We start from the raw sequence: 27,596 nt of genomic DNA on the forward strand, positions 1-27,596 counted from the left end.
CTAGTGATTTCTTCTGAAATAAGGTTTGAAAGGTACAGTACTTTCAGTTGTATTTTCCTCATATTATACATGAGCCCTTTTGATATTCTGCTAAATTTTGGGGGGAGGGCAAGATGAGAAGCATTCAGTAGTCACATGTTTAGGATTTAGTGTTTTAGTGATCCTGTGCCCCTGGGCTGTGACCTTTACAAGTGCTTCTCAGTTCTCTTACCTTAGGTTATGAGAGAAATGCTAGTGGGGCCTAGAGTTGGTATTTTCTTTTTCCTGCATGGAAAAGTAGAGGTTGCTGGAGTTGAGTACTTTCATTTCTCTGTGTGAATGGTGAAATTTTGCTTCAGTTAGGAATTTTCCTTTCTTCAGATTGGTTAGGCTTTGATAAAACCCTAGTCAATTAGGCTCTCATAAAATAATTTCCCTTGAGTTTAGGTCTTTTTAAAGAAGAATAGAATGCTCTGGGTGTATTTCAAAATGGTTATTTCTCCCCCTCCTCTTGCTGGAAACATAAGGGTGTTTTTCTCTGATCTTCATTGTGAGAACCTGGTAGGGCTCCTGGTGCTAAAACTCACAGAATTGTTGGGGGACTCCCTAAGACTGCCCCCCACCAGAGCTTTTAAATCTCAAACTTGTCCACACTGATCCTCCAGAAATTTAAACAATTATAATTTTGTTTTCTTACCCTGGTACTGTCTCCAATGAGGGTTTGTACTCCTGAGCTTCTGCTCCACCAAGGTATGACTTTTTGTATTAACCTGTTTGTCCCTCCAAATTTGAGGCCCAAGTTTGTCCTGTGACCTCAATTATCTGATGAATTTAAGAACTATTGATTTGCAGTTTGTTCACCTTATTTTTGTAGTGATGTCTTCCATGCTCCTTACATACTTACTGGAAACCAGGAAGTTCTTTCAAACTTTATAGCTTAAGCCACTTGTTTTAAGAGATTTATCTAATGTCACCCAAGTAGTTTGTAAATTACAAGCACTTATTATATGCCAGGCACTCTTACAAGTACTTTAGAAAACGTATAACATTAGTGTGCTAATATCATGCTCATTTTACAGAAGAGGAAGCTGAGGAGCAGAGACGTTAAGTAACTTGCCTAAGGCCACAAAGCTATTACCTTTCAGAGTAGAGATTTGAACTTAGGCAATCAGGCTCTTCTCTTCTAGATGATTCCTAACAAGTGATAAGTAGTACTACTGAATGTAGGATGGGTGTGAATATGCCTTTTTTGGGGCCTGTTTGTAATATGCTCTAGGAAGCTCATGTTTCAGGGGAGTTTCCTTTTTAATCATCTCTAATATTTTCCTTCTGTGATCTCTTGTGCTTCCTCACAAAAATAGAAACTACTCATTTCCCATTCCAGTCATTCTGTTTCATAAAAGCCATAGGTCCTATAGATATGAGACCAGTGGAGGCTTGTGTTTATTATAAAGCATCAATAAAGCCATATGTACCCCTTAATATTTTCCTTCTGTGATCTCTTGTGCTTCCTCACAAAAATAGAAACTACTCATTTCCCATTCCAGTCATTCTGTTTCATAAAAGCCATGGGTCCTATGGATATGAGACCACTGGAGGCTTGTGTTTATTATAAAGCATCAATAAATCCATATGTACCCCAAACCTTACCTGTAGTGTAGAATAATAGTGTGAACACTATTTTTAAAGTTTGTATATAATAAATATTCACTGCACTTATATTTTCTTATTTGGTGGATATTTTAAATTACAATTACAAATCACATGAGAAGGTCCAAAATTTGGGGGGGGCGTGCATCAAAAGTGTTTTTTTCATATTTGAATGGGGTAACCATTGCTAAAGAGAGTATGAATGAAATAATAGAGCAAAGATGAGTAGAAAACAAAACGTTTGGTTAGAAAGGGAAACCCTAGCCTCATTGGCTCTTCCAGTTTTCCAGACTGACCAGGGCTGTCATTTTGGGAGAATAGGGAAAGAAGACGTATGTGAGGTGATACTAAGAATATTAACCCGAGGGGTTTTTGGCATTGGTATTCTTGGATTCGAATCACATTTCCACTGTTTAATAGTTGTTTGATTTGGGACAAGTTACTCTCTCTGAGTATCAGCTTCCTTATCTGAAAACGGAATTCTTAATATGCAAAGTAAATCACAAAATACATAAGGCAGCAAATAAGGTGGCTAGAAACTCAGGTTCTGGTAACATGAAGTCAAATGGACTGGGATTCAAATCCTGGCTCTCTCACTTAACATTTGTTTAACCTTGAGGAAGTTACTTAACCTCTTTCAGCTACATTTTCCTCAACTGGAACTAACAGTGGTTCCTATCACAATATAGTTTTGAGTAGTAAATTAAAGAATCCTTGTAAGCCATTTGGCTTAGTGCTTGATATGTCATATGTTTTCAGGGAAATGATGGCTCTAGTCTTGATAATTATTATACTAACACAAATGAAACTTGCCTAACATGTATTTGTAGTTCAGTAAATATTTAAAGTTGAGAAGAGATGGTGGTTTGTGTTTTTTTTTTTGTAGACAGATGATTTATTTCTATACTTATATACCTCAGTTATGTTCTTCTTTGACTCTGGGCTACCTCTAGCATGGGTTTTATACTCCTTTTTGCTTTTAACTGTGGACTAAGATTTTATCGTGGCGAGCACCACTTGTCTTCACCAAACTCTCCTTGTAGCAGATCCTTTTCTTCTTTCTGGAAAAGGAGAATATTTCTTCTGTGTCTCTTCTTCCTGGAAGAGATATATATATATATATTTTTACCTTCAACTGGTCTTCTTGCCAAAGATGATGGCTCTTTGAATAAGCCTCCTGAGATTAGTAGTTCTTTTATTTTTTTAAAAAAGATTTGATTTATTTATTTGAGATAAGAGAGCAAGAGAGAGCGTGAGAGCAGGAGTTGGGGAGCAGGCAGAGAGGGAGAAGCAGACTCCCCACTGAGCAGGGAGCCTGATGCAGGGCTCAATCCCAGGACCCAGGATCATGATCTGAACTGAAGGCAGAGGCTTAACCGACAGCCATCTAGGCGCCCCAGAGAACAAGGGAATTAAAAACCTGATGCCTGGGATCCACAGCTAAAAATTCTGATTTAATTGGTCAGAGGTGCATTCTGTGCACTGGAAATTTTAAAGCTCCTGTCATTCTAGTGTGTAACCAGGGTTGAGAACCTTTGCCCTAAAACATCCCTTGTCAGAACCTTCAGTGACTCTATTATGTACTCAATAAATATGGACATCTGAGCCTGGTGTTCAAGCACCGCCATGAACTGGCCTGTCCTGGTCAGCTTTTCTGAGTGTTATCTTTCATTACTTCCCAGTGTGAACCTGCTCTTGTTAATCTAGAAGACATATTACTCTTTGAAAGTGCACTTTCTTACACCCATTCTTTGGCTAATATATATATTTTTGCTTGGTATGCCCTCCCCATTTTTTAGCTGTTGAAATAAAGATCTGTATAAGATCTTTAAAGCCCAATTAAAAAAAACACTTCCTCAAAGAAGCCTCTTGTGATTTACCCCACGGAAACAATTCTTCCTTTCTCTGCCTGAACTTTGGCAGCATGCACATTGCACTTACCGTGCACTGCCTTGTATTTGGACAAAATATAATAAAATTTTGCAACAATATACAATAGAATAAAATGCATTCTACAGTAGTTTATTTTATGAAGTTTAGAGAGTTAGAGATTAATAATTATTATTTTAGTTATAATAACTCAATAAATAGTAGGCACTATTATATTCCAGGTACTATATTAAGTATTTTTATAATATTAATTTAATCCTCAAGACAATTTTATGAGGTAGGTATAATTATCCTCATTTGGTAGATGGGAAACTGAGGCAAAGACAAATTAAAAGAGTTTGTTTTGAAGTTAAAAAGCCTGTAATGGGTAGAGCTGGAACCCAGGCAGGCTGTTTCCAGAATCTATGCTCTTTATTTTTTTTTAAATATTTTATTTATTTGACAGAGAGAGAGAGCACAAGTAGGCAGAGAGGCAGGCAGAGGGAGAGGGAGAAGCAGGCTCCCTGCTGAGCAAGGAGCCTGATGCAGGGCTCGATCCCAGGACCCCAGGATCATGACCTGAGCTGAAGGCAGACGCTTAGCCATCTTAGCCACCCAGACACCCCCAGAATCTAGGCTCTTAAGTACTACATTTTACTACCTTTCTGAAGAGAGTCTAAAGATGGTTTAAGCGAAGTCAACTAGGTGACAGTTTAGTCTTTGGCAGAGTGGTAGAGTGGGATTTGTACCCAGGCAGTCCGCATATTGTTATGTCTAGAACTACCTTGTGTACTATGGTAGGCACTGACCACATGGGCCTATTGAGCAGTTGAAGTGTGGCTAGTCTGAATTGAGATGTGCTGTAAGTGTAAAATATGTATTGCATTTCAAAGACTTGGTATGATAAAATAGGAAATCTCATTTTTACATCTGTAGATACAGAATATCATCTTTTATTTTTTTTAAAGCTTTTTTTTAAGATTTTATTTATTTGACAGAGAGAGACACAGTGAGAGAGGGAACACAAGCAGGGTGAGTGGGAGAGGGAGAAGCAGGCGTCCCGCTGAGCAGGGAGCCCGATGCGGGGCTCGATCCCAGGACCCTGGGATCATGACCTGAGCCCTGAAGGCAGTCGCTTAACGACTGAGCCACCCAGGCGCCCCCAGAATATCATCTTTTATACTGATTACATGTTGAAATTATATTTTGGGTAAATTGAGTTAAATAACATTATCAAAAATAATTCATTTCTTTTTATACCTTTTTAATGTGACTACTAGAAAATTTAAAATTAGATACGTGTTTGCATTTGTGGCACACCTCATTTTCTGTTGGACGTCACTGATGTAGAAAGTATTTTCATGGAAGAGGTCATTTTAATTCTTATGGCAGAATCATAAAGCAACAAAACAAATGCTTTTATGTATCCTCATTTTAATTTTTTTATAGACGAGGAAACTGAAGCTTATAAAGATTTATCAATTGACTAAGGTCACACATCTGGAAAGTGCTGGTGATGGGACTTAAATGGTCATCTTCCTAATCCTGGATGCTAAATACTGTTTTAATTCCATTTTATGTCATAATTCTTCATTATGCAACTATTTAGTATATTATGGGATATTCTTATTTGGATCTTGTGAACTTGGTTACTGGTCACAATTTCAAATGACTTTCAAGACTCTTAACAAATTACTGTTGTATTTGGTAGGCAGAGATATTTTAACCTGCAATATTAGTCTTTCTTGTATCTGCACCATCTTACCAAACCAGCTTTCGATTGAGAATGAGTTTTTCAGGTCCATTTTTTCGTTGTGTCCAATAATGCAACAAGCTCTATTATAAAGTTTCATCCAGATCTGTGCTGTGTGAACTTTATTCTGATGATGAGAGCTCATAGCGGAGCCTTAGTTTTCTCATTTGTAAAATAGGATGATATCAACTTTCACATAGGGTTGTTAGGATGATATGAGATGATATAAAGTACCCAGGGCAGTACCTAATACATGATAGGAAATCAGTTAACAGTAGTTTCTTTCCTTCCTCCAGATGGGTCACCAACAGGAAACCTTTTACAAGCTCCCTAAGCCAAGTTCATTATTCTTTCCTAGGTACTACCACAAAACAACTCTGTTATAGCTCTGATTTCATTCAGGATTGTGGTAGTTTCTGCTCTCCTTTTCTCCATTTTATGTATTGTAAACTTCCCAATGGCTAGAATCACATTTTATTCATCTTGTATCACTATAACTTCTGGTACTGTGCTATACCCAGAGTAGGTGCTCATGACCAGCCCAGAAGTTAGAAATGGAGCTTATGACCTGGTGGTTAGAATGGGAGTCTAGGGTGACTTTTTTGTTGATTATTATAATAGATACCTGCTTGAAAATGAAAATGTTAAAATATTTATCATATATAAAATTTAGAAAAGATTATGCAACACACACACACACACACACACACACACACACACACACATTGTAGGGAACTTCCCCTTCTGGAAATGTAGAGTAGATGTCCTTTTTTTCCTATCCCTCCTGCAATGTACAAATAAGAACCATGGGCATTATATATAAAACAGATATAGTACAAGAAGACTATGAGTAGAAACAGGTAGACAAACTGTCTAGGAACCTTGACCTGAGGAAGTACATGGTGGTGAATTCCCTGGGTGTTCTTTTGGTCTCATATACCCAGTCTGGGAGCTGTAGAAGCTGGCAACCAGATAATGCCAATAGGGAGAAGCAAAAATAAAAAACAAAAACCCAAGCAAAGTCTGCTCTAGGGGCAGCCTAGCCAGACAGAAGACTTTTAGATAATAACTGTTCTTCTCAAGTCAAATACCACAGAAAACTGTATGGCTCTACCTCCATCACTACCAGCAAAGACCAGCTTATGAATCTACACCATCCTTGCCTGACTGAAATGAATGAAGCACCCTAACCACTTCTTCCAGCTCGGGTAGTATCATTGGAAGCCTGTTGAGGTGCTGAGGAACCTGAACTCCCACACCTATGTAGCAATAAGGAGAAACCCTTCCTCTTTTAGGTATCAGTCGAGGCCAAGATCCTCGATTTTCCCCAGGACCTGACAATAATGGGCACTTACCTTCACCCATCAGAGAGGTGTCAGAGGAGGCTCACTAAAACACAAGATTTAATGAGATTAAGGATCTCATAACAGAATACCTTAAATGCCCAGGATATAAGAAAAAATCTGTTATACCAAGAATCATTAAATGTTAAACGTCAGTCATAAAATTGCTTTAATCAGCAATTGTTAATATGCTTGAAACAAATGAAGAAATAGAAATCTTAGCAAAATATAGACAATAGAAAGAAGAATAAAATGAAAATTTTAAATGGAAAAATAACTGAAATTAGAAACTCAATGGATAAAGCCAACAGCAGAATGGAAAGAAGAAAGAATCTGTGAATTTAAAGATAAAACAATAGAAACTCACCAGTCTAAACATAAGGGAGAAAAAAATAGATGAAAAAATGAACTGAGCCTAAGGGACCATTGTGATTATAATAAAATGTCTAATATTTGTTTCATTAGAGTAGAGAAAAAAAGGAAAAGAAGGTGGGGCTGAAAAGTGGAATATATACCAGTAAAACCTGAATATTGCCCTGGCATTTGAATATTTGAGTTTCTAGCTCATCAGTGTGACTTAATTCCTCCCCTCCCCTCCCCTCCCCTCCCCTCCCCTCCCCTCCCCTCCCCCCCCTCCCCTCCCCTCCCCTCCCCTCCCCTCCCCTCCCCCCCTCCCCTCCCCTCCCCTCCCCTCCCCTCCCCTCCCCTCCCCTCCCCTCCCCTCCCCTCCCCTCCCCTCCCCCCCTCCCTTCCTTCCTTCCTTCCTTCCTTCCTTCCTTCCTTCCTTCCTTCCACTTAGCATGATATTTTCAAGGTTCAGACACATTGTGGAGCCTGTTCTTAAAAACTCTGCATTTGGAGGTGAGATTTTGCTGTATTAGTCAGGGTTCTCCAGAGAAACAGAAGCAATAAGATGTGTATATGTATAGAAAGGTATTTATTTTAAGGAATTGACTCACACAATTGTGGAGGCTTGCCAAATTCAAAATCTGATCGGGGAGGCCCGCAGGTTGGAGAACTAGGAAAAAGTTGCAGTTCTAGTGCAAAGGCAATCTGCAGTAGAACCAGGGTCTACTGGGCTTCTAGTCTATTTGGGCTTCTATATAACAAATATACCATAAACTGGGAAGCTTATAAACCATGGAAGTTTATTTCTCCCAGTTTTGGAGGTTGGGAAGACCAAGATCATGGTGCGGGCAGATTCAGTATTTGGGGAGGGCCTGATTTCTAGTTCATAGATTGTGTCTTTTTGCTGTAGCCTCACATGGCAGAAGGGGACAAGTGAGCTCTCTGGGACTTCTTTTATAAGAGCACAAATCCCATTCATGAAGGCTTTGTCCTCATGATGTAAGCACCCCCTCAAAGGCCCTACCTCCTGACAGCATTACAACTGGGTATTAGGGTTCAAAATACGAATTTTGGGAGGGACACAAACATTAAATCTATAGTAACCAGGAAGAGCCAATATTGAAAATAAAGCCCAAAGGCAGTTGTGTGTGTGGAGAAAGAGTCTGGTCATGTATGCTAGTCCCCCAAAATGTGCCTAAGATATGTGTGCCCATGTCACTTGAAGGAGTGTTTGGCCTAGAGGTATGGAACATTAGGGATAAGGACAGCCTTACGTAAGGTCACAAAGACAGTAGGAACTATGGCCAGAATTTGAACTACAAAGCCAGTGTTCTTTTTACTTCATCATGGTGGTTCAAATGCTACTCAACAGTCCAGAGGGATTATTGTTTTTTTTAATTAATTTTTAAATTTTATTGTTATGTTAATCACCATGTATTACATCATTAGTTTTTGATGTACTGTTCCATGACCCATTGTTTGTGCATAACACCCAGTGCTCCACGCAGAACGTGCCCTCTTGAATACCCATCACCAGGCTGACCCATCCCCCCACCCCCTCCCCTCTAGAACCCTCAGTTTGTTTTTCAGAGTCCATCATCTCTCATGGTTCATCTCCCCCTCCGACTTACTCCCCTTCATTCTTCCCCTCCTGCTATCTTCTTCTTTTTTCTTTTTTTTTAAACATACCATGTTGCATTATTTGTTTCAGAAGTACAGATCTGTGATTCAACAGTCTTGCACAATTCACAGTGCTCACCACAGCACATACCCTCCCCAGTGTCTATCACCCAGCCACCCCATCCCTCCCACCCCCCACCACTCCAGCAACCCTCAGTTTGTTTCCTGAGATTAAGAATTCCTCATATCAGTGAGGTCATATGATACATGTCTTTCTCTGATTGACTTATTTCACTCAGCATAACACCCTCCAGTTCCATCCACGTCGTTGCAAATGGCAAGATCTCATTCCTTTTGATGGCTGCATAATATTCCATTGTGTATATATACCACATCTTCTTTATCCATTCATCTGTCGATGGACATCTTGGCTCTTTCCACAGTTTAGCTATTGTGGACATTGCTGCTATAAACATTGGGGTGCACGTACCCCTTCGGATCCCTACATTTGTATCTTTGGGGTAAATACCCAGTAGTGCAAATGCTGGATCGTAGGGTAGCTCTATTTTCAACTGTTTGAGGAACCTCCATACTGTTTTCCAGAGGGGTTGCACCAGCTTGCATTCCCACCAACAGTGTAGGAGGGTTCCCCTTTCTAGTCCAGAGGGATTATTAATGGCTAAAATCATTTCAGTGCTGTTTTGTCAGAATAGATACTGATTTTGTGTGAATATTTGTGAATTCAAAATGTGTATCTGAGTCAGAAGCCTCGTTCTTTGAAATAATGTACTTTTTGTAACTTTTTGGATTTGAACATCCATTGTTGAGGAGTCTTCACTATGATCTGGGAATGTTGAATTGATAGCATTGAAAGATCTGGCTACCTATTTTGCTTCACTGCTAACTTTTTACAGGATTATATCTTAGCAAGAAAAAACGACTTGCTGCATGCTTTGTTGTATAGCTACACTGAGTATATGTTAAAAAAGTTATGGACTTAGCAATGAAGAAATTATGCAGTGAAAATTATTAGATAGAATGGAATCTTACAAATGATTTCACTTAAGGGAGAATGATAAGGAATTATCATTTTTTTTGACATTATTTGAAGATGCCATGCTTTAATGTTCTAAAAAGGGCATAGTTTGTTTTTTTATTATTTTTTTATCTTTTAAAGATTTTGTTATTTATTTGACAGAGAGAGAGAGACAGTGAGAGAGGGAGCAGAAGCAGGGGGAGTGGGAGAGGGAGAAGCAGGCTTCCCGCCGAGCAGAGAGCCCGATGCGGGACTCGATCCTGGGACTCCAGGATCAAGACCTGAGCCAAAGGCTGATGCTTAACGACTGAGCCACCCAGGCGCCCCAAGAGTATAGTGTTGTATTTTATTTTATTTTATTTTGTTTTACAGAGAGAGACACAGTGAGAGAGGGAACACAAGCAGGGGGAGTGGGAGAAGGAGAAGCAGGCCTCCCGTGGAGCAGGGAGCCCGACATGGGGCTCGATCCCAGGACTCCGGGATCATGACCCCAGCCAAAAGCAGACACCCAACTACTGAGCCAGTCAGGCGCCCCTGTAGTTTGTTTTTAAGTAGGAAATAAAAAACAACATAAATTTACCTTTTACACTTTAAATGGGTGAATTTTATGATATATGAAGTATATCTCGATAAAGGTATTTAAAAAAAAACTTCACTTAATCTCCCCGTTATTCTGATTTTTTTGTCTTTCTTTTTTTAATTTAATTTGATTTGATTTTATTATATTGTGTTAGTCACCATACAATACATCATTAGTTTTTGATGTAGTGTTACATGATTCATTGTTTTCGTATAACACCCAGTCCTCCATGCAGTATGTGCCCTCCTTAATACCCATCACCGGACTAACCCATCCCTCCACCCACCACCCCTCTAAAACTCTGTTTGTTTCTCCGAGTCCATAGTCTCTCATGGTTCATCTCCCCCTCTGATTCCCCCCCCTTCATTTTTCCCTTCCTTCTCCTAATGTCCTCCATGCTATTCCTTATGTTCTACAAATAAGTGAAACCATATGATAATTGACTTTCTCTGCTTGACTTATTTCACTTAGCCTAATCTCCTCCAGTCCCATCCATGTTGTTGTAAAAGTTGGGTATTCATCCTTTCTGATGGCCGAGTAATATTCCATTGTATATATGGACCACATCTTCTTGATCCATTCATCTGTTGAAGGGCATCTCGGCTCTGTCCACAGTTTGGCTATTGCGGACATTGCTGCTATGAACATTGGGGTGCATGTGCCCCTTCTTTTCACTACATCTGTGTCTTTGGGGTAAATACCCAGGAGTGCAATTGCTGGGTCATAAGGTAGCTATTCTTAATTTTTTGAGGCACCTCCACACCGTTTTCCAAAGTGGCTGTACCAACGTGCATTCCCACCAACAGTGTAAGAGGGTTCCTTCCCCTTTCTCCACAACCTCGCCAACATTTGTGTCTTTCTAATGCAGAAACTTTTCTTTCCCTTTGTCAACAACATTCTTTTTCCTTATCCCAAAGCATTGAGAAGCTCCTCTGCCCTTGGATGCTGCTCTTTCCTGTAACTGGTTTTAAAACATACTTTTTCTCTTCCTACTTTATATCAAAGCCCTATCTAATTCTGACATTGAAATGACTTTATGAAAGGTTTTGTGTTTTAGTTTCATCAAAATCCCCAGTGAAACCCAAGTTGCTTTCCATTCTAAGCCTTGTGTTTATTTTAATAATGGATTGTTTTCCCATAGCTGAGGTGTCTAGGCCTTGTCCTCATTTTTCTGCCCATAAATACTCACATTGTAATTGTAGCTCTGGTGATATTATTCCTTTACATAGAGTTAAAGCTTATGAGAAATGTGTACATAGCAGGTCAGTGGGCTCTGCTGATAATTTACTTCTTACTAACAGTAATGTGCTTTGGAGAGGGCTTGTTCCCCCCCCCATTTCTTTTGTGAATTAATATGAAATAAAAAAAAAAAAACTTCTAAAGGATTTTTCTAGGAACAAACTACTAAATCTTAAGAGGAAAATCTTTTAGGAATGAAATGAATGTTCTGTGGGAAATTTTACAAAGTTTAAGACTCTTTTTTTTTTTGCCATGTAAACCTTTTGTTTTAATAAATAAGACCGATTCATGGCTTAGATTCTAAATCACATTTACAGATGAGGAACGCTTCTAGGCCCAAACAGGTGAACAGTGCTACTAGTGCTGGTAGGAATGCATGCCCCCCCCCATGCATCTGAAGCCTAAAGAGCAGAGACTGAATGTCAGAGAACACCATACACATCACCCTCTAGACTTGAGAACGACAGCAGAAGATGAGAGGAAGAGCAGAGACTCGGGGAAGCTCCAGTAACCACCATCTGATACCCTCACCTTCATGCTACAGAAGCAGATGAAAGTTGTGCTACTTTCAGATAAGCTAAGAAGGAGGTTTCCTGCTCATAGTAAGTCAGACTTTCTCTCCTGTTAACAATTAGGCCAAGGGCATTAGCTACAGAGAGAATCCACTGATAAATATAGAATATTACAACAGCGAAGAGGATATCTTGTTTCTTCAAATATCAGAAACTTTCGCATTACAGCAGGAGAGCAGTGGATAAACTCTGCCTCACCCAAAGGTTTAGTCCAAAAACTTCCTGTTGGCATTTGCACCAAATAAGGCTCCCTGTACTTCTGGCACTATCTGCTGGGCTATGAGATCCAGCCAGCTTTCTAGGGTATTGGAAACTTTTATTTTACGATCCCCGTTGTAGATCTCAACTCCACCAGCTATTTCCTCAGGCAGGTAGGCCTCCCGATTAAATTGGACATCAACATCTTTTTTGGTGGCAATTTTGTACATAGGAATCGCTTTTTGCACTGCGGCCTTTACCAGAGGGAAATCCTGCTTCCTGCAACGAACATTCATTCGGGGCTCTAACAGTTGGTACAAACCCTGAAGGACCAGTCCATCCAGCAGCACCTGGTACCTGGTTGTATCTTTTACCACTTTGCTGAGTCTCTGTTTTGCTTCATTTAGTAGGTCTGTAGTAAGGTCATCTCCTGCTCTGAGGACTTTGAGCCTTGCTTGATTCATCAAATTAGACATCTGGATTTTCTGCTGCTGCTCAATCTGCTTTTCTTTCTTCTCGTAGTATTCCATAATCTTCAGTCTTTGGGTTTGCACAAGATGACCTTTCTCAATGTTGAACTCTTCCTCTGCCTTCACATCTATTTCCTCTGCTTTCTCATTGGCTTCTTGTTCAATAAAAGCCACCATATGCTTAATCTGCTTTTGCATGTCAGCATCGCTGAGGGCCATGGTGAAAGCTCTGCTAGGCTGGAGGCCCACTGGCTCTAGCTTAGGCTGGAAGCAAAGTTGAAGACTCTTAAGAGGGTTTTACCCACTCGATGCCGTGAGGCTACCATGAAGTTCTGTGCTAGGCCTAGGAGACAGAGAGATGAAGTAAACACAGTGCCAACTTATAGGTAGCACATGGCCTAATGGGAAAGATAGGCATATTTACAACTAGCCATACTATGGTCACCATTCTTAGTGAACCCAAATTTGAAATATATGCTCTTTATTAATAGCAATGTACTTACGTGCTTAAGGTAACAACAGGATAGAATATTTTAAATTAGTGCTGTTCCTTATTTTCTGAGACACTTAGTACTGATAACAGACAAATGAGAATTTTGTAATTCTCTTTTGAGAGCACCCCTGAACTTATAGACAGGGGTTAGAAGAGAGGAAATAATGCTACGGAATTTCTTGCCTCTTTCTTCCCCCTCCCCTGACATTTTCATGTTGTTGAAATCTGGTTGAGGGAATGCCATAAGAATTTCTGATAAATAAAGAAACCACTAAAAGATAATGTGTAAAAGATAAAATATGGCAGAGGCAGTCTTATATTTTGGAAACACTTGGCATGTTAAAAAGCTCTTTTTACCATGTAAATATGATTTGGTTATTCTTTGGTTCATAAAAGCTTTTGTAGGTTGAAATTTAAACTTCTTTGTATGACATACAAAGCTCTTCATAGTTGTTCTTCTACTTATAAGACTTTTCCAGATTTATTTCCTACTATTCTTGCCCATAACTGTACTTGCCAACTGCATGAGGTTCTTAGAATATTTCTATTTTTTTCCATATTCATTATCTCTTTATTGGCTATTTCTTTTGCCCAGAATTTTCTCATCCCTTCTCACCTGGGTAAATGTCTCTTTATTTTTGTAGTCACAGCCAAATATATATTACTTTTTTTTTTTTTAGATACTGAGTAAACATTTTACATGAGATTTATCCTCTTTCTCACTATAATGATAATATCAATATATGCTTGCTAAGAAAATTTAGAAAATACAGAAGATATAAATAAGAAAGTAACAATCATGCACAGTCCCCAGTAACCACTTTTTTTTGACATGTTTTCTTTCAGTCTTTTTCTCTAAGCGTATCTTATATTCTTTAGATAGTTTTGCATTTTTTGGTAAATGTTTAATTAGCTCCCTTTATTAATTCTTTTTAATCTCATGTTTCATTATTCCCCTAGTTTGTTTGTTTGTTGTTTGTTTGTTTGCTCTGTTCATGTTCATATAGCTGCTATCCTCTCTCTTTTCTCCATTTTCTGCTTTCATACTTAGTAGTTTCCTCCTGAAAATTTAATTATATGGTATTCTCTCTGTCAGCTATGCCCGCCACCTTCACTGATCTTGTTTTCCTTTCAAGCCTGTTATAAAATCAAAATTCCAAATACATTTTGCATGATTCAATCCACCTGCTTTTCTACCTTGTTCTTTAAACACCGATGGAGATTAAATTTGGATGTTTAAGCTGGAAGATATCTTGGGGGAGATAGGCCTCCATTATTATTTTCAGATCAACTCATGTGCCTGGCATATAATAGGTACTCAGTGAATATTAGTGTCCTTCCTGCTCCCAGCCTCTTGTTCCTATTAAGGTCACACACTGGTAATTGGCACATTAGGACTGATTCCAGGTCTACTGATTCCCAGGCCAGCATGTCTTCTTGATTGGCTACTCTGTTCAAGTGTTGTTCTGTTGTTGAAGATACCTTTTATCTCCAAAATCCGTAAGTCTTTTCTCATCAAAATTCTTGCAAAATTAGTGTTCCTGAGATGTTAGTTTGACTGACTAAATGACCCAGGGTAGAATGGTCCCTTGCTTTGTGACTTCTCCCAGGCTCACCTAGAGAACTTCTTATTAGAGTTGGGAATATAATTCATAACTTCAGCTCCTAGATTTTGAATTTAGGCCATTAGGGCCCACTGGTTTCTCTGAGGAGAGTTCCTAATTTTCTTTTTTTTTTAAAGATTTATTTATTTATTCATGAGAGACAGAGAGAGAGAGGCAGAGGGAGAAGCGGGCTCCCAAGGAGCAGGGAGCCCGATGCGGGACTTGATCCCAGGACCCTGGGATCATGACCTGAGCCGAAGGCAGATGCTTAACCATCTGAGCCACCCAGGTGCCCGAGTTCCTAATTTTCTCATAAGGAAATACAAATTTAATATGGAGGTTTTGAAAGTTTGATGATAGCAGTGTTAACTTAGGTTCACAGAATCATAGGATGTTAGAACTGGGAGAGACCTTTGAAGTCATCCTGTAGAGCTCCCTATTTTATTGATGAAGGAAATGGAGCTAAGGATCACTTAGCTGTAAAATGGCAGACACCACTAGGAGCTCAGGCCTCCTGCCATTTGTACTGAAGACACTAGAGAATATGTCTAGGCAGAAGCCAGAGAGTAGGTGAAAGAGATGGGCTTTGGATATGTGTCTTTCCTGTGACATACAGCAATGATCATATTTACAATTGTGAAATGGTCCACAAAAATGCATTTCCTTCCTACACCTTAGTCCTGTGTTGTAAATGCACAGGAGCAATTGTCTCAAGTTAAAGAAATTGGATTGTTTTCTCAGAGAAATTCTCTATAGAGAAATTGAGATTATATTGCCCCATTTTCATGATGAACCTAATTTGGAGTACAGTTGGCCCTTGAACAATGTAAGGATTAGGGGCACTGACCCCTCTCCCCTGTGCACAAATCCACATGTAACTTTTGACTCCCCCAAAACTTTATTAATAGCCTACTGTTGACCGGAGGCTTTACTGTTAACATAAAATAGTTGATTAACAAATATTTTATAATGTTTTATGTATTACATACTATATTCTTACAATAAAGTAAGCTAAAGAAAAGAAAATGTTATTAATAAAATAGAAAATACATTTAGAGTACTGCACCACATTTATGAAAAACAAACAAAGAAACAAACCCGTGTGTAAGTGGATCCATGCAGTTCAAACTGTGTTGTTCAAGGGTCAACTGCATGATTGTTCGGGAGTTTTAGATTCCCTTCATAAAAATAGTGACATTCTCAGCATACACACTTTGGGGAAAGCAACTGATGTTGGTGGAAAGAGTTCTGGTCTGGGATTCAGTCCTAGCCCTCCCAGAATTCACTGTGGACTTTACATAAGACCCTTCCCCTGTTCTCTGGGCCTTGGTTTCCCCTTTTGTAAGATCAGAGGTTATATTGGTTCCTCTTGTGAATCTTCTTGTGTTGATATCCTAGGTTCTAAAGGCATTTTTAGCATTCTGCTGAAGCAGCCACTCCTAGCCATCTGCTGCATTCCAGGAGAGGCCCCCATTCTCTCCCTATTGCCTAATTAGATTGTTTCATGCTACAGACTAACGGGCATGCTGCATTTGTCATTTCTGTAGATCCCTTTGTTTTCTCTTGAATTTCACAGTTGTTTCTTTGCTTGTTCATTTCTCATCAGACTCTATTGTTCTGCTATTAATAGAGGTTTGTCTTCTTTGTCACTTCTCTCCTCAGCTCATCAGTTCTGACAACCATTCAGTGCTCAGAGGACTCTACTGATATTTTATTTTAGCCAGAACACCACCAAATATAACAGTATGTGTATCTCAAGGCCATGCAGTTTGTATCTCTGCTAATAGTCTCTGTGCTTTCTTTAAAAAGGGTATTATTTAGGGCGCCTGGGTGGCTCAGTTGGTTGGGCGACTGCCTTTGGCTCAGGTCATGATCCTGGAGTCCCGGGATTGAGTCCCGCATGGGGCTCCCTGCTCGGTGGGAGGTCTGCTTCTCCCTCTGGCCCTCTTCCCTCTCGTGCTCTCTGTCTCTCATTCTCTCTCTCTCAAATAAATAAATAAAATCTTAAAAAAAAATAAAATAAAAGGGTATTATTTACTATCAAAATACTATTGTAATAATATTGAAAAATTTTTTAGCTGTAAGCTTAGCTCTTAAATATTTCTATCTTGTCCCATTTTATCCATATATATTTTATGCATGTTTTTGAATAATCTTTTTCAATATAAAGGTAATGTAACTGCATAAAAAATATTTGGAAAATAAGAGGAAAACAAATCACTTCAGGATCCACCACTTTAGTTCAACCACTATTAATACAACAGTATACAAAATCAAGCAGTCCAATTAAAAAGTGGGTAGAGGATCTGAGTAGATGTTTTTTCCAGTGACGACATACAGATGGCTAACAGGTACATGAACAGATACTCAACATCACTAATTATCAGGGAAATGAGAATCAAAACCATGATGAGATATCACCTTGTACCTGTTAGAATTGCTTTCCTCAGAAAGAAAAGAGATATGGAGGAAAGGGAAGCATGTAGAGAAAGGGGAACCCTCTTGCACTGTTGGTGGGAATGTAAATTGGTGTAACAACTATGGAAAATAGTATGGAGGTTCCTCAAAAAATTAAAAACTAGAACCACCATATGATCCAGGAATCCCCTGTCTGGGTATATAATACATCTGAAGAAAACAAGATCACTATCTCGAATAGATATTTGCACCCCCATGTTCATAGCAGCATTATCTATAATAGCCAAGACATGGAAATAACCTAAATGTCCAGTGGTGGATGAATTGATAAAGTAGTTGTGGTATATATGTACAATGGAATATTATTCAGCCATAAAAAGAAGGGTATCCTGTTATTTGTGATAGCATGACTATAATGTTAGGGCATTATGTTATGTAAAATAAGTCAGAGAAAAAATACTGTATGACTTCATTTATATGTGGAAATCTAAAAACCTGAACTCATAAAAACAGAGAACAGATTGGTATTTGCCAGAGACAGGGTTGAGGGGTGTGAGAATTGGGTGGAGGTGGTTGAAAGGTACAAACTGGAAAAAAAGGTATCATTCCAATTTTTTAAAAATATATTTAGTTATTTAAATACAATTTTGAGGTTTTTCATTAACTTTATATTTTTAAATTTATAGAATAGTTAGAAAATATTACAAGAAATTTCTATATAAACTTTATACTCAACCTAGGTTCCTCACATGTTAACATTTCTCACACTTTTTTAAAAATTTCAATTCCTGTATAGTTCACGTACAGTGCTATATTAGTTTCAGGTGTACAACATAGTAATTCAGCACTTCCGTACATTGCCTTGTGCTCATCATGACAAGTGCATTCCTTAATCCCCATCATGTAGTTAACCCATTCCCCCACCCAGCTCCCCTCTGGTAACCATCAGTTTGTTCTCTATAGTTAAGAGTCTTGTTTCTTGCTTTCTCTCTCTCTCTTTTTTCCCTTTGCTTGTTTGTTTTGTTTCTTAAATTCCACATATGAGTGAAATCATATGGTATTTGTCTTTCTCTGACTGACTTATTTCACTTACCATTCTACTCTCTAGCTCCAGCCATGTTGTTACAAATGGCAAGATTTCATTCTTTTTGATGGCTGAATAATATTCCATTGTATATGTATGCCACATCTTCTTTATCCATTCATCAGTTGATGGACACTTGGGTTGTTTCCATAATTTGGCTATTGTAAATAATGCTGCTATAAACACAGGGGTGCATGTATCCCTTTGAATTAGTGTTCTTGTATCCTTTGGGTAAATACCCAGGAGTGTACATGCTGGATTGTAGGGTCGCTCTATTTTTAACTTCTTGAGGAAGCTCCATACTATTTCCCAGAGTGACTGCACCAGTTTGCATTCCCACCAATAGTGAATGAATGTTCCTTTTTTACCACATCCCTGCCAACACCTGTTGTTTCTTGTGTTGTTGATTGTAGCCATTCTGACAGGTGTGAGGTGATACCTCATTGTAGTTTTGATTTATGTTTCCCTGACGATGAACATGATGTTGAGCATCTTTTCATGTGTCTGTTGGTTGTGGCACTGCTTTTGATGGACTCCAGCCAAGGTGGGGGCAGTTCTGTAGGAGAACATGGGGCTGAATGCCTCCTGTTAGCAAGGGTTGCTCAAGACTGCTGTGGAGGGGACTTGAAGCTGGAGGGGGTGTGTCCACAGGAGAATATGGGGCAGGGCGTCCTGTGAGCAAGCTAGGTGTAGTGCTTTTTGTGCTTCACTCTTTTCTGCAGTGTTGTTTATCTAGGCTGGGTGTAGGGAAGGGAAATGGTGCCTGTCAGCTCTTCTGTTCTTGGAGAAATCTCCCAAAGATCCCTGCCTCTCCAGCACAGCTTTGAGATTAGTAAACAAATCTCCCTCTTGTATATCCCAAGTGTTTTTCAAACTGCTGGTTCTATGCTGTGTCTTCCCAGGGCTGTTTGTTGTGCTGTCTCTTTAAGGGTGGAGACTCTCCTTTTGCACTCCTGTCCTTCCCAGAGTCCTGCCTGCTGATTTTTATGAAGTTCTAGGTGTTAAGCTCTGCTGATTGTAAGAACTTGTGAAATTGGGCCCTTTTGGTTTTCAAAGCCAATGTTATGGAGATTCATCTTTCCTGTGCAGGTTCCCTGTGCCTGGGTTACCTGGTGTAACGATCTCCCCTCTTAATGCCTGTGGCATCCCTCCCTCCCTCAGACAGCCCTCTGGGTCAGTTTAGCTCTAGACCACACATCTCTGCCTTTCCTACTTCCTTAGATGTGGCCTCTTCTTTATATTTAGCTGTGGAGTCTGTTCTGCCAGTCTTTGGGGTGTTTTCTGGGTTATTTGCACTGATGTGGGTGTTATCTAGTTGTTGTATCCATCGGATGAGGTGAGCTTAGGGTCTTCCTATTTCACCATCTTTCCCGGAAATCAGATTTTTTAGTATCCTTTGTAATAAATTGGTAATCCATTAAGTAAATGGGTTTCCTGAGTTTTGTGAGCTGCTCTAGCAAGTTAATCAAACCCTAGATGGGGGTCCTGGGAACTTCTTGACTTCCAATTGACCTCTGAAGTAGAGGGCAGTCTTGTGGGACTGATTCCTTAACCCATAGAATCTGATTCTATCTCCAGGTAGATAGTGTCATAATTAAATTCTTCTTTGTGTGGGAATCTGCCCCATGCAACATACACATTGAAATTGGGTTCAGAATCTTTTACTATTGTAAATGGTTTTCTTAATTTCATTTTTGGATTGTTCATTGCTAGTATATAGAAACATGATTTGTTTTTATATATTTATTTTGTAACTTACAACCTTGCTAAATTTGTTTATTCTAATTGGTATTTTTACTGATTCCATTTGAATATTTTACATGACAAGATCATGTCATCTGCAAATATAGTTTTTCTTTTTTTCCCTTTTTTTAGATTTTATTCATTTGGGAAAGAGAGAGAGACAGAGAGAGAGAGCAAGAGAGAGCACGAACAGGGGGGAGAGACATGGGGCTTGATCCCAGGACCTGGAGATCACGACCTGAGCCAAAGGCAGATGCTTAACCATCTGAGCCACCCAGGTGCCCCGAATATAGTTTTTCTACTTCCTTTCCAATCTGGATACCTTTTATTTCTTTTTTTAGTGTGTGTGTGTGTGTGTGTGTGTGTGTGTGTGTGTGTGTGTGTATGCCATGGCTAGAATCTCCAGTATAATGTTGACTAGAACTGGTGAGAGTGGACGTCCTTGTCTCATTCTTGAATTAGGGGGAAATTATTCAGTCTTCACTACTAAGTATGAAGTGAACTGTATGTTTTTCATAGAAGCTCTATACCAGGTTGAGGAAATTTCCTCTCTTCCTAGTCTGTTGAGTGTTTTAATAAGGAAAATTGTTGGATTTCGTCAAATGCTTCATTTCTATCAACTGAGATGACTATGTGATTTTTCTCCTTTATTCTATGTTTTTGGGGGGGGGGCAAGGGGCAGAAGGAGAAGGAGAGAGAGAGAATATCTTAAGCAGACTCCTTGCCCAGCACAAAGATGATGGACCCTGAGATCATGACCTGAGCTGAAATCAAGAGTCGGGCATTAACCAACTAAGCTACCCAGGTGCCCCACTCTCCTTTATTCTCTTAATGTAATGCATGACATTGATTTTCATGTTGAACCATCCATACATTTCTTTTTTTTTTTAAGATTTTATTTATTTATTTGAGAGAGAGAGTGAGCCAGAGAGAGAACATGAGCAGGGGCAGAGGGAGAGGGAGAAACAAGCTCCCCTGAGCAGGGAGCCTGATGTGGAGCTCGATCCCAGGGATCATGACCTGAGCTGAAGGCAGAGGCTTAACTGACTGAACCACCTAGATGCCCCCACTCATGCATTTCTGAAGTAAATCCCACTTGGCCATAATGCATAATCCATTTTATATGTTGCTTTAATATTTCCTTGCTTATACTTGCTTTATTTTTATTTTGTTCTTCTCTTTCCAGTATCTTAAGAGGAAAGGTTAATGATTTGACATCTTAAATATAAGTATTTGTAGCTATAAATTGTACAGTAAGCCCTGCTTTAGCTACGTGCCCTATGTTTTTGTGTGTTGTATCTTCATTTTCATTTATCTCTAAGTATTTTCTAATTTCCCTTGTGATTTCTCATTTTACCCATTTACTACTTAGTAGTGTGTTTATTTTCTGCACACTTGTGAATTTCTCAACTTTATTTCCATTAGTAATTTCTAATATCATTCCATGTGGTCATAGAACATACTCTATGATTTCAGTTCTTTCAAATTTATTGAGGATTGTTTTATGGACTAGCACATAGTCTAAGTGGGAGAATATTCTATGTCCACCTGAGAAGAATATGTTTTCTGCTGTTGTTGGGTGGGGCGTTCTATAGAGGTATGTTAGGTCTAATTGGTTTCTGATGTGTCCAAGTCTTATATTTCCGTATTGATTTTCTGTCTAGTTCTTTTTTTTAAAAAGATTTTATTTATTTATTTGACAGAGAGAGAGAGAGAGAGAGACACACACACAGTGAGAGAGGGAACACAAGCAGGGGGAGTGGGAGAGGGAGAAGCAGGCTTCCACTAAGCAGGGAGCCCAATGCAGGGCTTGATCCCAGGACCCTGGGCTCATGACCTGAGCCGAAGGCAGACATTTAACAGCTGAGCCACCCAGGTGCCCCAAGTTTCTGTCTAGTTCTAACCATTACTGAAAGTAGGTTATTGGATTCTCCAACTATTATTGTTGAATTGTTTATTGTTTATTTCTCCTTTCAATTTTGTCATTGTTTGTGTTACATGTACTTTGGGAGCTCTATTGTTAGATACATATATGTTTATAATTGTTATACCTTCCTCATGAATTGGCCTTTTTATCATTATAAAATGTCCTTCATCATTTCCAGTATCATTTTTTGCTCTGAATTGTATTTTATTTGATGCATATATAACCACTAAAGCATCCGTGTTGGGCTCTGTGCTGGGCACGGAGCCTGCTTAAGATATTCTTTCTCCCTCTCCCTCTGCCCTTCACCCCCCCTCTAAAACATAGAATAAAGGAGAAAATTCACATAGTCATCTCATTTAATAGAAATGAAGCATTTGACAAAATCCCACAATTTTCCATATTAAAACACTCAACAAACTAGGAATAGAGGAAATTTCCTCAACCTGGTATAGAACATCTATGAAAAACATACAGTTCATTTCATACTTAGTAGTGAAGACTGAATAATTTCGCCCTAATTTCAAGAATGAGACAAGGATGTCCACTCTCACCAGTTCTAGTCAACATTGTACTAGACATTCTAGCCATGTTTTTCATCTTTTTACTTTTGACTTATTTGTATCTTGAATGTAATATGTGTCTCCTATAGGTAGTATACTGTTGAGTTTTTTTTTAAAAATCCAGTTTGCATTCAGTCTTTTGATTAGGTTATTTGATGAATTCACATAGCAATACAAGCCTTTCTCAAGAAACAAGAAAGGTCTCAAATACACAACCTAACCCTACATCTAAAGGAGCTGGAGAAAGAACAGCAAATAAAGCCTAAACCCAGCAGGAGAAGAGAAATAATAAAGATCAGAGCAGAAATCCATGAAATAGAAACCAAGAGAACAGTAGAACAGATCAACGAAACTAGGAACTGGTTCTTTGAAAGATTTAATAAGATTGATAAACCCCTGGCCTGACTTATCAAAAAGAAAAGAGAAAGGACCCAAATAAATAAACTCATAAATGAAAGAGGAGAGATCACAACCAACACCAAAGAAATACAATTACAAGAACATATTATGAACAACTATATGCTAGCAAATTAGATAATCTGGAAGAAATGGATGCATTCCTAGAGATGTATCAACTACCAAAACTGAACCAGGAAGAAATAGAAAACCTGAACAGACCTATAACCACTAAGGAAATTGAAGCAGTCATCAAAAATCTCCCAACAATCAAAAGCCCAGGGCCAGATGGCTTCCCAGGGGAATTCTACCAAACATTTAAAGAATTAATACCTATTCTTCTGAAACTGTTCCAAAAAATAGAAATGGAAGGAAAACTTCCAAATTCATTTTATGAGGCCACCATTACCTTGATCCCCAAACCAAAGACCCCATCAAAAAGGAGAATTACAGACCAATATCCCTGATGAACATAGATGCAAAAATTCTCACCGAAATGCTAGCCAATAGGATCCAACAGTACATTAAAAGGATTATTCACCACAACCAAGTGGGATTTATTCCTGGGCTGCAAGTTTGGTTCAACATCTGCAAATCAATCCATGTGATACAATACATTAAGAAAAGAAAGAACAAGAACCATATGATCCTCTCAATAGATGCAGAAAAAGCATTTGACAAAGTACAGCATCCTTTCTTGATCAACTCTTCAGAGTATAGGGATAGAGGGTACATACCTCAATATCCCTGAGATTCTTAACCCATATTAGACTGCATATTCATGACTCGTCAGTATGGCATAGATCTGTAGTTCTCAAAGTCTGTTCCCTAGACCAGCAGCATTAGCATCACTGGGCACAACGTTAGAAATGCAAATTCTCAGCTACTACTCCACACCTACTAAATCAGAAACTGTAGGAATGGGGCACGGTAGACTCTGTTTTACCAAGCTTTATCTCTCCTCTTGGTTTTGATGCACTTTGAAGTTTGAGTGCTGACATAGATAGAGAAAGAGCATTGTGGGCTTTGTGGTAGGAAGACTTCCAATGAGTTTTGGAGCTTTCACTGGCCAGCTCTCGGGTGTTGCTGGGCAACTTACCTCCTTTGAGACACTTTTACCTTTTTCTCTGAGAAGAATATTTGCTCTATATAACTCATATAGTTGTGAGACTAATCAGAGACAAACAAGCTCCTTTGTAAAGTATTAAGCCTGCGTGCACATGTAAGCCATCATTACAGCCAAAGGCAACTAAAATTTACTGAGTATTTTTTCTAGGCCAGGAACTCTGTATATGTTATCTCATTTAGTGCCTAGCCACTTTACAAGTAGTGTTAGAATTATTTAGCAGTTCAGTGTAGTTTTCCAACTGTATTAAAATCTAAACATTGAAATCCATTAAAATCCAATTACATCAAAATCGAACTAAATCAAAATGCATCTATATCAAAATATAACTACATAAAAATCCAGTTATATCAAAATTCAGGATTGGGAGCTAGAGAGGGAATGCTTTTTATTAAAATACTAAGAGAATTTTGTTGGATTTTGTCACCTCCTCACTGAGAAAAGCACATCCTTTTTTGTCCTACCAGTAGTTAGAGCATGTTAATAGTTAGCGCTGACACTACAGTAATTAATTCTGTGCCATAGAGGAAATCATGTTTCCTCCTTTGACTTCAATCTTCTCATTTTAGAATAAGCAGTTTTACAAGAAAACTCCTTTAATTATCTTTTCCACTTTAGTCTGTTAGTTTAAGATGTGCGGTTACATGTGAAATTTAGTGATTGTTTAAAGGTATAAAAACTGCTTTCCTTTTGAAGTTTAAGAATTAGAGAAGGAGGTATCCTTTTGGATTTGATTAACTACTAATGTCAGATTAGAACTGATTGGATTGTATTGGACCTGATTAGGAAATACTAGTTGAATTAGCTAAAATTTCCCTGTCAGTATTGGTCCTTAGGAGTGTGATTAGAGACTCTTAAAACTCAGGGGTGGGATTTCTCATATTAATGACATATTTATTTCCTGATAGGTACTCACTGTTAATATGAACATAAAATTCAGCTATTTTGCCACAACCCTCTCATATGTGGGGATGAGTGTGTGTGTGTGTGTGTGTGTGTGTGTGTGTGTGTTTGTACACAGGTATATTTGCTTTAAAGTACCAATCTTATTGGCTGGATATTGTTACATTATATCACATTTACATGCATTTCTTTGTTACATTATATGTACTGTAATCGTGATTTAACAGGGGCCAGAATGTCAGCTTAAATTTGTAGCATTTTGGTTCCTTTCTCTAAGTTTGACTGGACCTAGAAGCTAGCCAGTGATAGTCAGTCTCTGAAGAATTTTGTTTTCCTGTGCTAAAGAAAGAAATTTGCCCCAAAAGGACATTTGCTATTGTTTCTACACCCAGATAGCAGAATTTGTTTTGCTTTACCTCCTGTAGGTCTCTTTAGAGGCATAACAGCAGCCTATATTCTTATGATTTGAAGGCTCTAAGCTCTCTGCTTTTTTAACAGTTTCCACAGATGACAAATTAGAATAGGAAAAATAGTGGGGAGCTTATAAAGATTTTCTCTCAGTCCTTTTTGGCCTAGAAGTCTCCTTCTTTGTTCTCTCAAAGGCTGAGTCTTTTGCATAGGCCCTGCCAAGAAAAAAAAAAAAATGAGAGTTTTCCCTTGGGAATCAGAGAATGGCCTAGTACTCAGTAAATCTGAAAAAGACAAGCTTTTCAGATGTTAATAAGACTAAGCAGGACCCTGCAGCATGGAGGGCAAATTAAATACCCAAGCAGTATAACCTTTCCCTGGCCTCTGGCCAGATACTTACTATTGGTGATAACTTTAAGAAGGGATCTCAAAGGTAGAATTCCACCAGAAGGCATTTCACTGACTTTGGAATTCCATACAACTCCCAAAGGTCACAACAAGCCAAAAAGCACTGGTGCCTGTTTGGGTGCCAGATTTTCACATTTTCTCTGGGTTTCTCTCTGTGTCCCTAAACAGCTGCTACTGAGTGCTGAACTGCCAGTTGCTGCCACAAGCACGTAGGGATCTTGGAAAAAAAAGTTACCTGTTCTGGAAAGAGAACAGCAGACACAGGGAAAACCAACCATACTTCTGCTGCTGCTGCTTCTTAGTAGTAGTAGTACTATTATTAATGAAAATTAAAAAGTACAGAGAGTCGTATAATAAACATTGTTGCATCCATTTCCTGAAGATGAACATTTGTCATGTTAGTTTTATTGCTCTCTTTTTGTACTCTTTATTGCTCTCTTTTTCTAAATAAAACATTACAGAGATAGTGAGGTCTGCTTTTAATTCTCTCTCTAGTCCTCAGCACAGGCAACCACAATGCTGAATTGGGTGTGTATCCTTCTTGGCCATTCTCTCTCTCTCTCTGTGTATCTCTGTCTGTATCCATATATCTCAGAGATATTTGATATGTTTATAAAATCTTTATATATATTTATTTGAATTTTTTCACAAATGAAATCATACTACATGTACCATTAAATTACTTTTTTACTCAGAATTATTCCTTTTAGATGCTTAGCTATTTCCATGTTGAGATTTTATATATATATGTAATATATATGTAATATAATATATGTAATATATATTATATGTAATATATAAGTAATATATGTGATATATATATAATTTATCCACTTTTAATACTGAATAGTATACTTCTGTTATGAATATTGTTGGGGAAATTAAAAATAAAATCTGCTAACCCAGGAAATCGTTTTTGTAAATATAGAAAAGAACGAAAACTGTTTTATTATTGAATAAACATTAAAATAAACTGGGATGTAAATAATAGACAGTCCACTACCAAGATTGCAAGGAGAGAAAGAAATCTCACCCTTTTGTATAGCCAAACAGATACAATCCATTATGTACATGTTCTTTTTTTTTAAAAAACTTTTTATTTATTTATTCATGAGAGACAGAGAGAGAGAGGCAGAGGGAGAAGCAGGCTCCCAAGGAGCAGGGAGCCTGATGCGGGACTCGATCCCAGGACTCTGGGATCACGACCTGAGCCGAAGGCAGACGCTCAACCATCTGAGCCACCCAGGCGCCCCAATTATGTACATGTTCTAAACTAAACTATAACTTGTCCTCAAGTAAAGTGACTTGACAGCACTGTTAGATATACATAGATCATCCAAAATTCACCTGGTAATTGAAATGCTATGCATTTAAATTGTCTTTATCAAAAGGGAAAAAAAGAAAACTTTTATCTCTTATGACTAGCAGGCAGTTAAAACTTGAAGCAAGGCACCTCAAGTAAACTTCCAGGGTAACAGGGAGATAAGGACTTAATCTTCCTTGATGTTAATATTTCAAAGAGATTGCTCCTAGGCCTTTAAGACAAATATTCCTGGGTCATAATGCTTATATAGCTTTGACAAATATTTGCATATATATCGAAGGGACAGAAGGCAGCTTTACAATTAAATTTTCTCAAGGAAATGAAAGGGAGAGGGGAAAAGGTCTTTCCTTCGTGGCAACCAGGAACATTCAATCCTACAGTATAACACATATTTATCTATTAATTTCTCTATTAATGGGCTTGTAGGCTGTTTCTCATTTTTCATTATTGCTAATAATATGACAATGAACATCCTCATATATGCCTTCCTGGAAAATGTGCAAGAGTTTCTCAGGTAATGAACATTTTTGGAATTACCAGATATT

General features: G+C 38.5%; 2 protein-coding genes across 5 annotated transcripts in view; one reads left to right on the forward strand and one right to left on the reverse strand.

Annotated features, from left to right (window-relative positions):
• The window catches only part of OPHN1 (oligophrenin 1), a 486,250-nt gene that overhangs the window by 92,084 nt on the left and 366,570 nt on the right, over window positions 1-27,596 (forward strand). The gene's annotated exons all lie outside the window — the stretch shown is intronic.
• LOC114226472 (V-type proton ATPase subunit E 1-like) lies at window positions 12,196-12,876 on the reverse strand. Of its 3 annotated transcripts, none has more exons than XM_028126582.2 (2): window positions 12,832-12,876; window positions 12,196-12,777 (listed from the first exon to the last, which is right to left on the reverse strand). In XM_028126582.2, the coding sequence occupies exons 1-2, from the start codon at window positions 12,874-12,876 to the stop codon at window positions 12,196-12,198; spliced, it is 627 nt and encodes a 208-aa protein (XP_027982383.1). The 3 variants fall into 3 exon arrangements, with proteins under 3 accessions (XP_027982383.1, XP_027982384.1, XP_027982382.1); XM_028126583.2 differs by having other exon boundaries at window positions 12,196-12,511; window positions 12,602-12,876; XM_028126581.2 differs by having other exon boundaries at window positions 12,196-12,876.

This window comes from Eumetopias jubatus, unplaced genomic scaffold (assembly GCF_037043125.1).
Source record: "Eumetopias jubatus isolate StellerSeaLion01/CBP00866 unplaced genomic scaffold, mEumJub1_p1.0 scaffold_11, whole genome shotgun sequence".
Lineage (NCBI taxonomy): Eukaryota > Metazoa > Chordata > Mammalia > Carnivora > Otariidae > Eumetopias > Eumetopias jubatus.

Bases quoted from the DNA above. Each gene is read 5' to 3' on its own strand.
- LOC114226472 (XM_028126581.2), bottom strand. From the start codon at position 12,876: ATGGCCCTCAGCGATGCTGACATGCAAAAGCAGATTAAGCATATGGTG.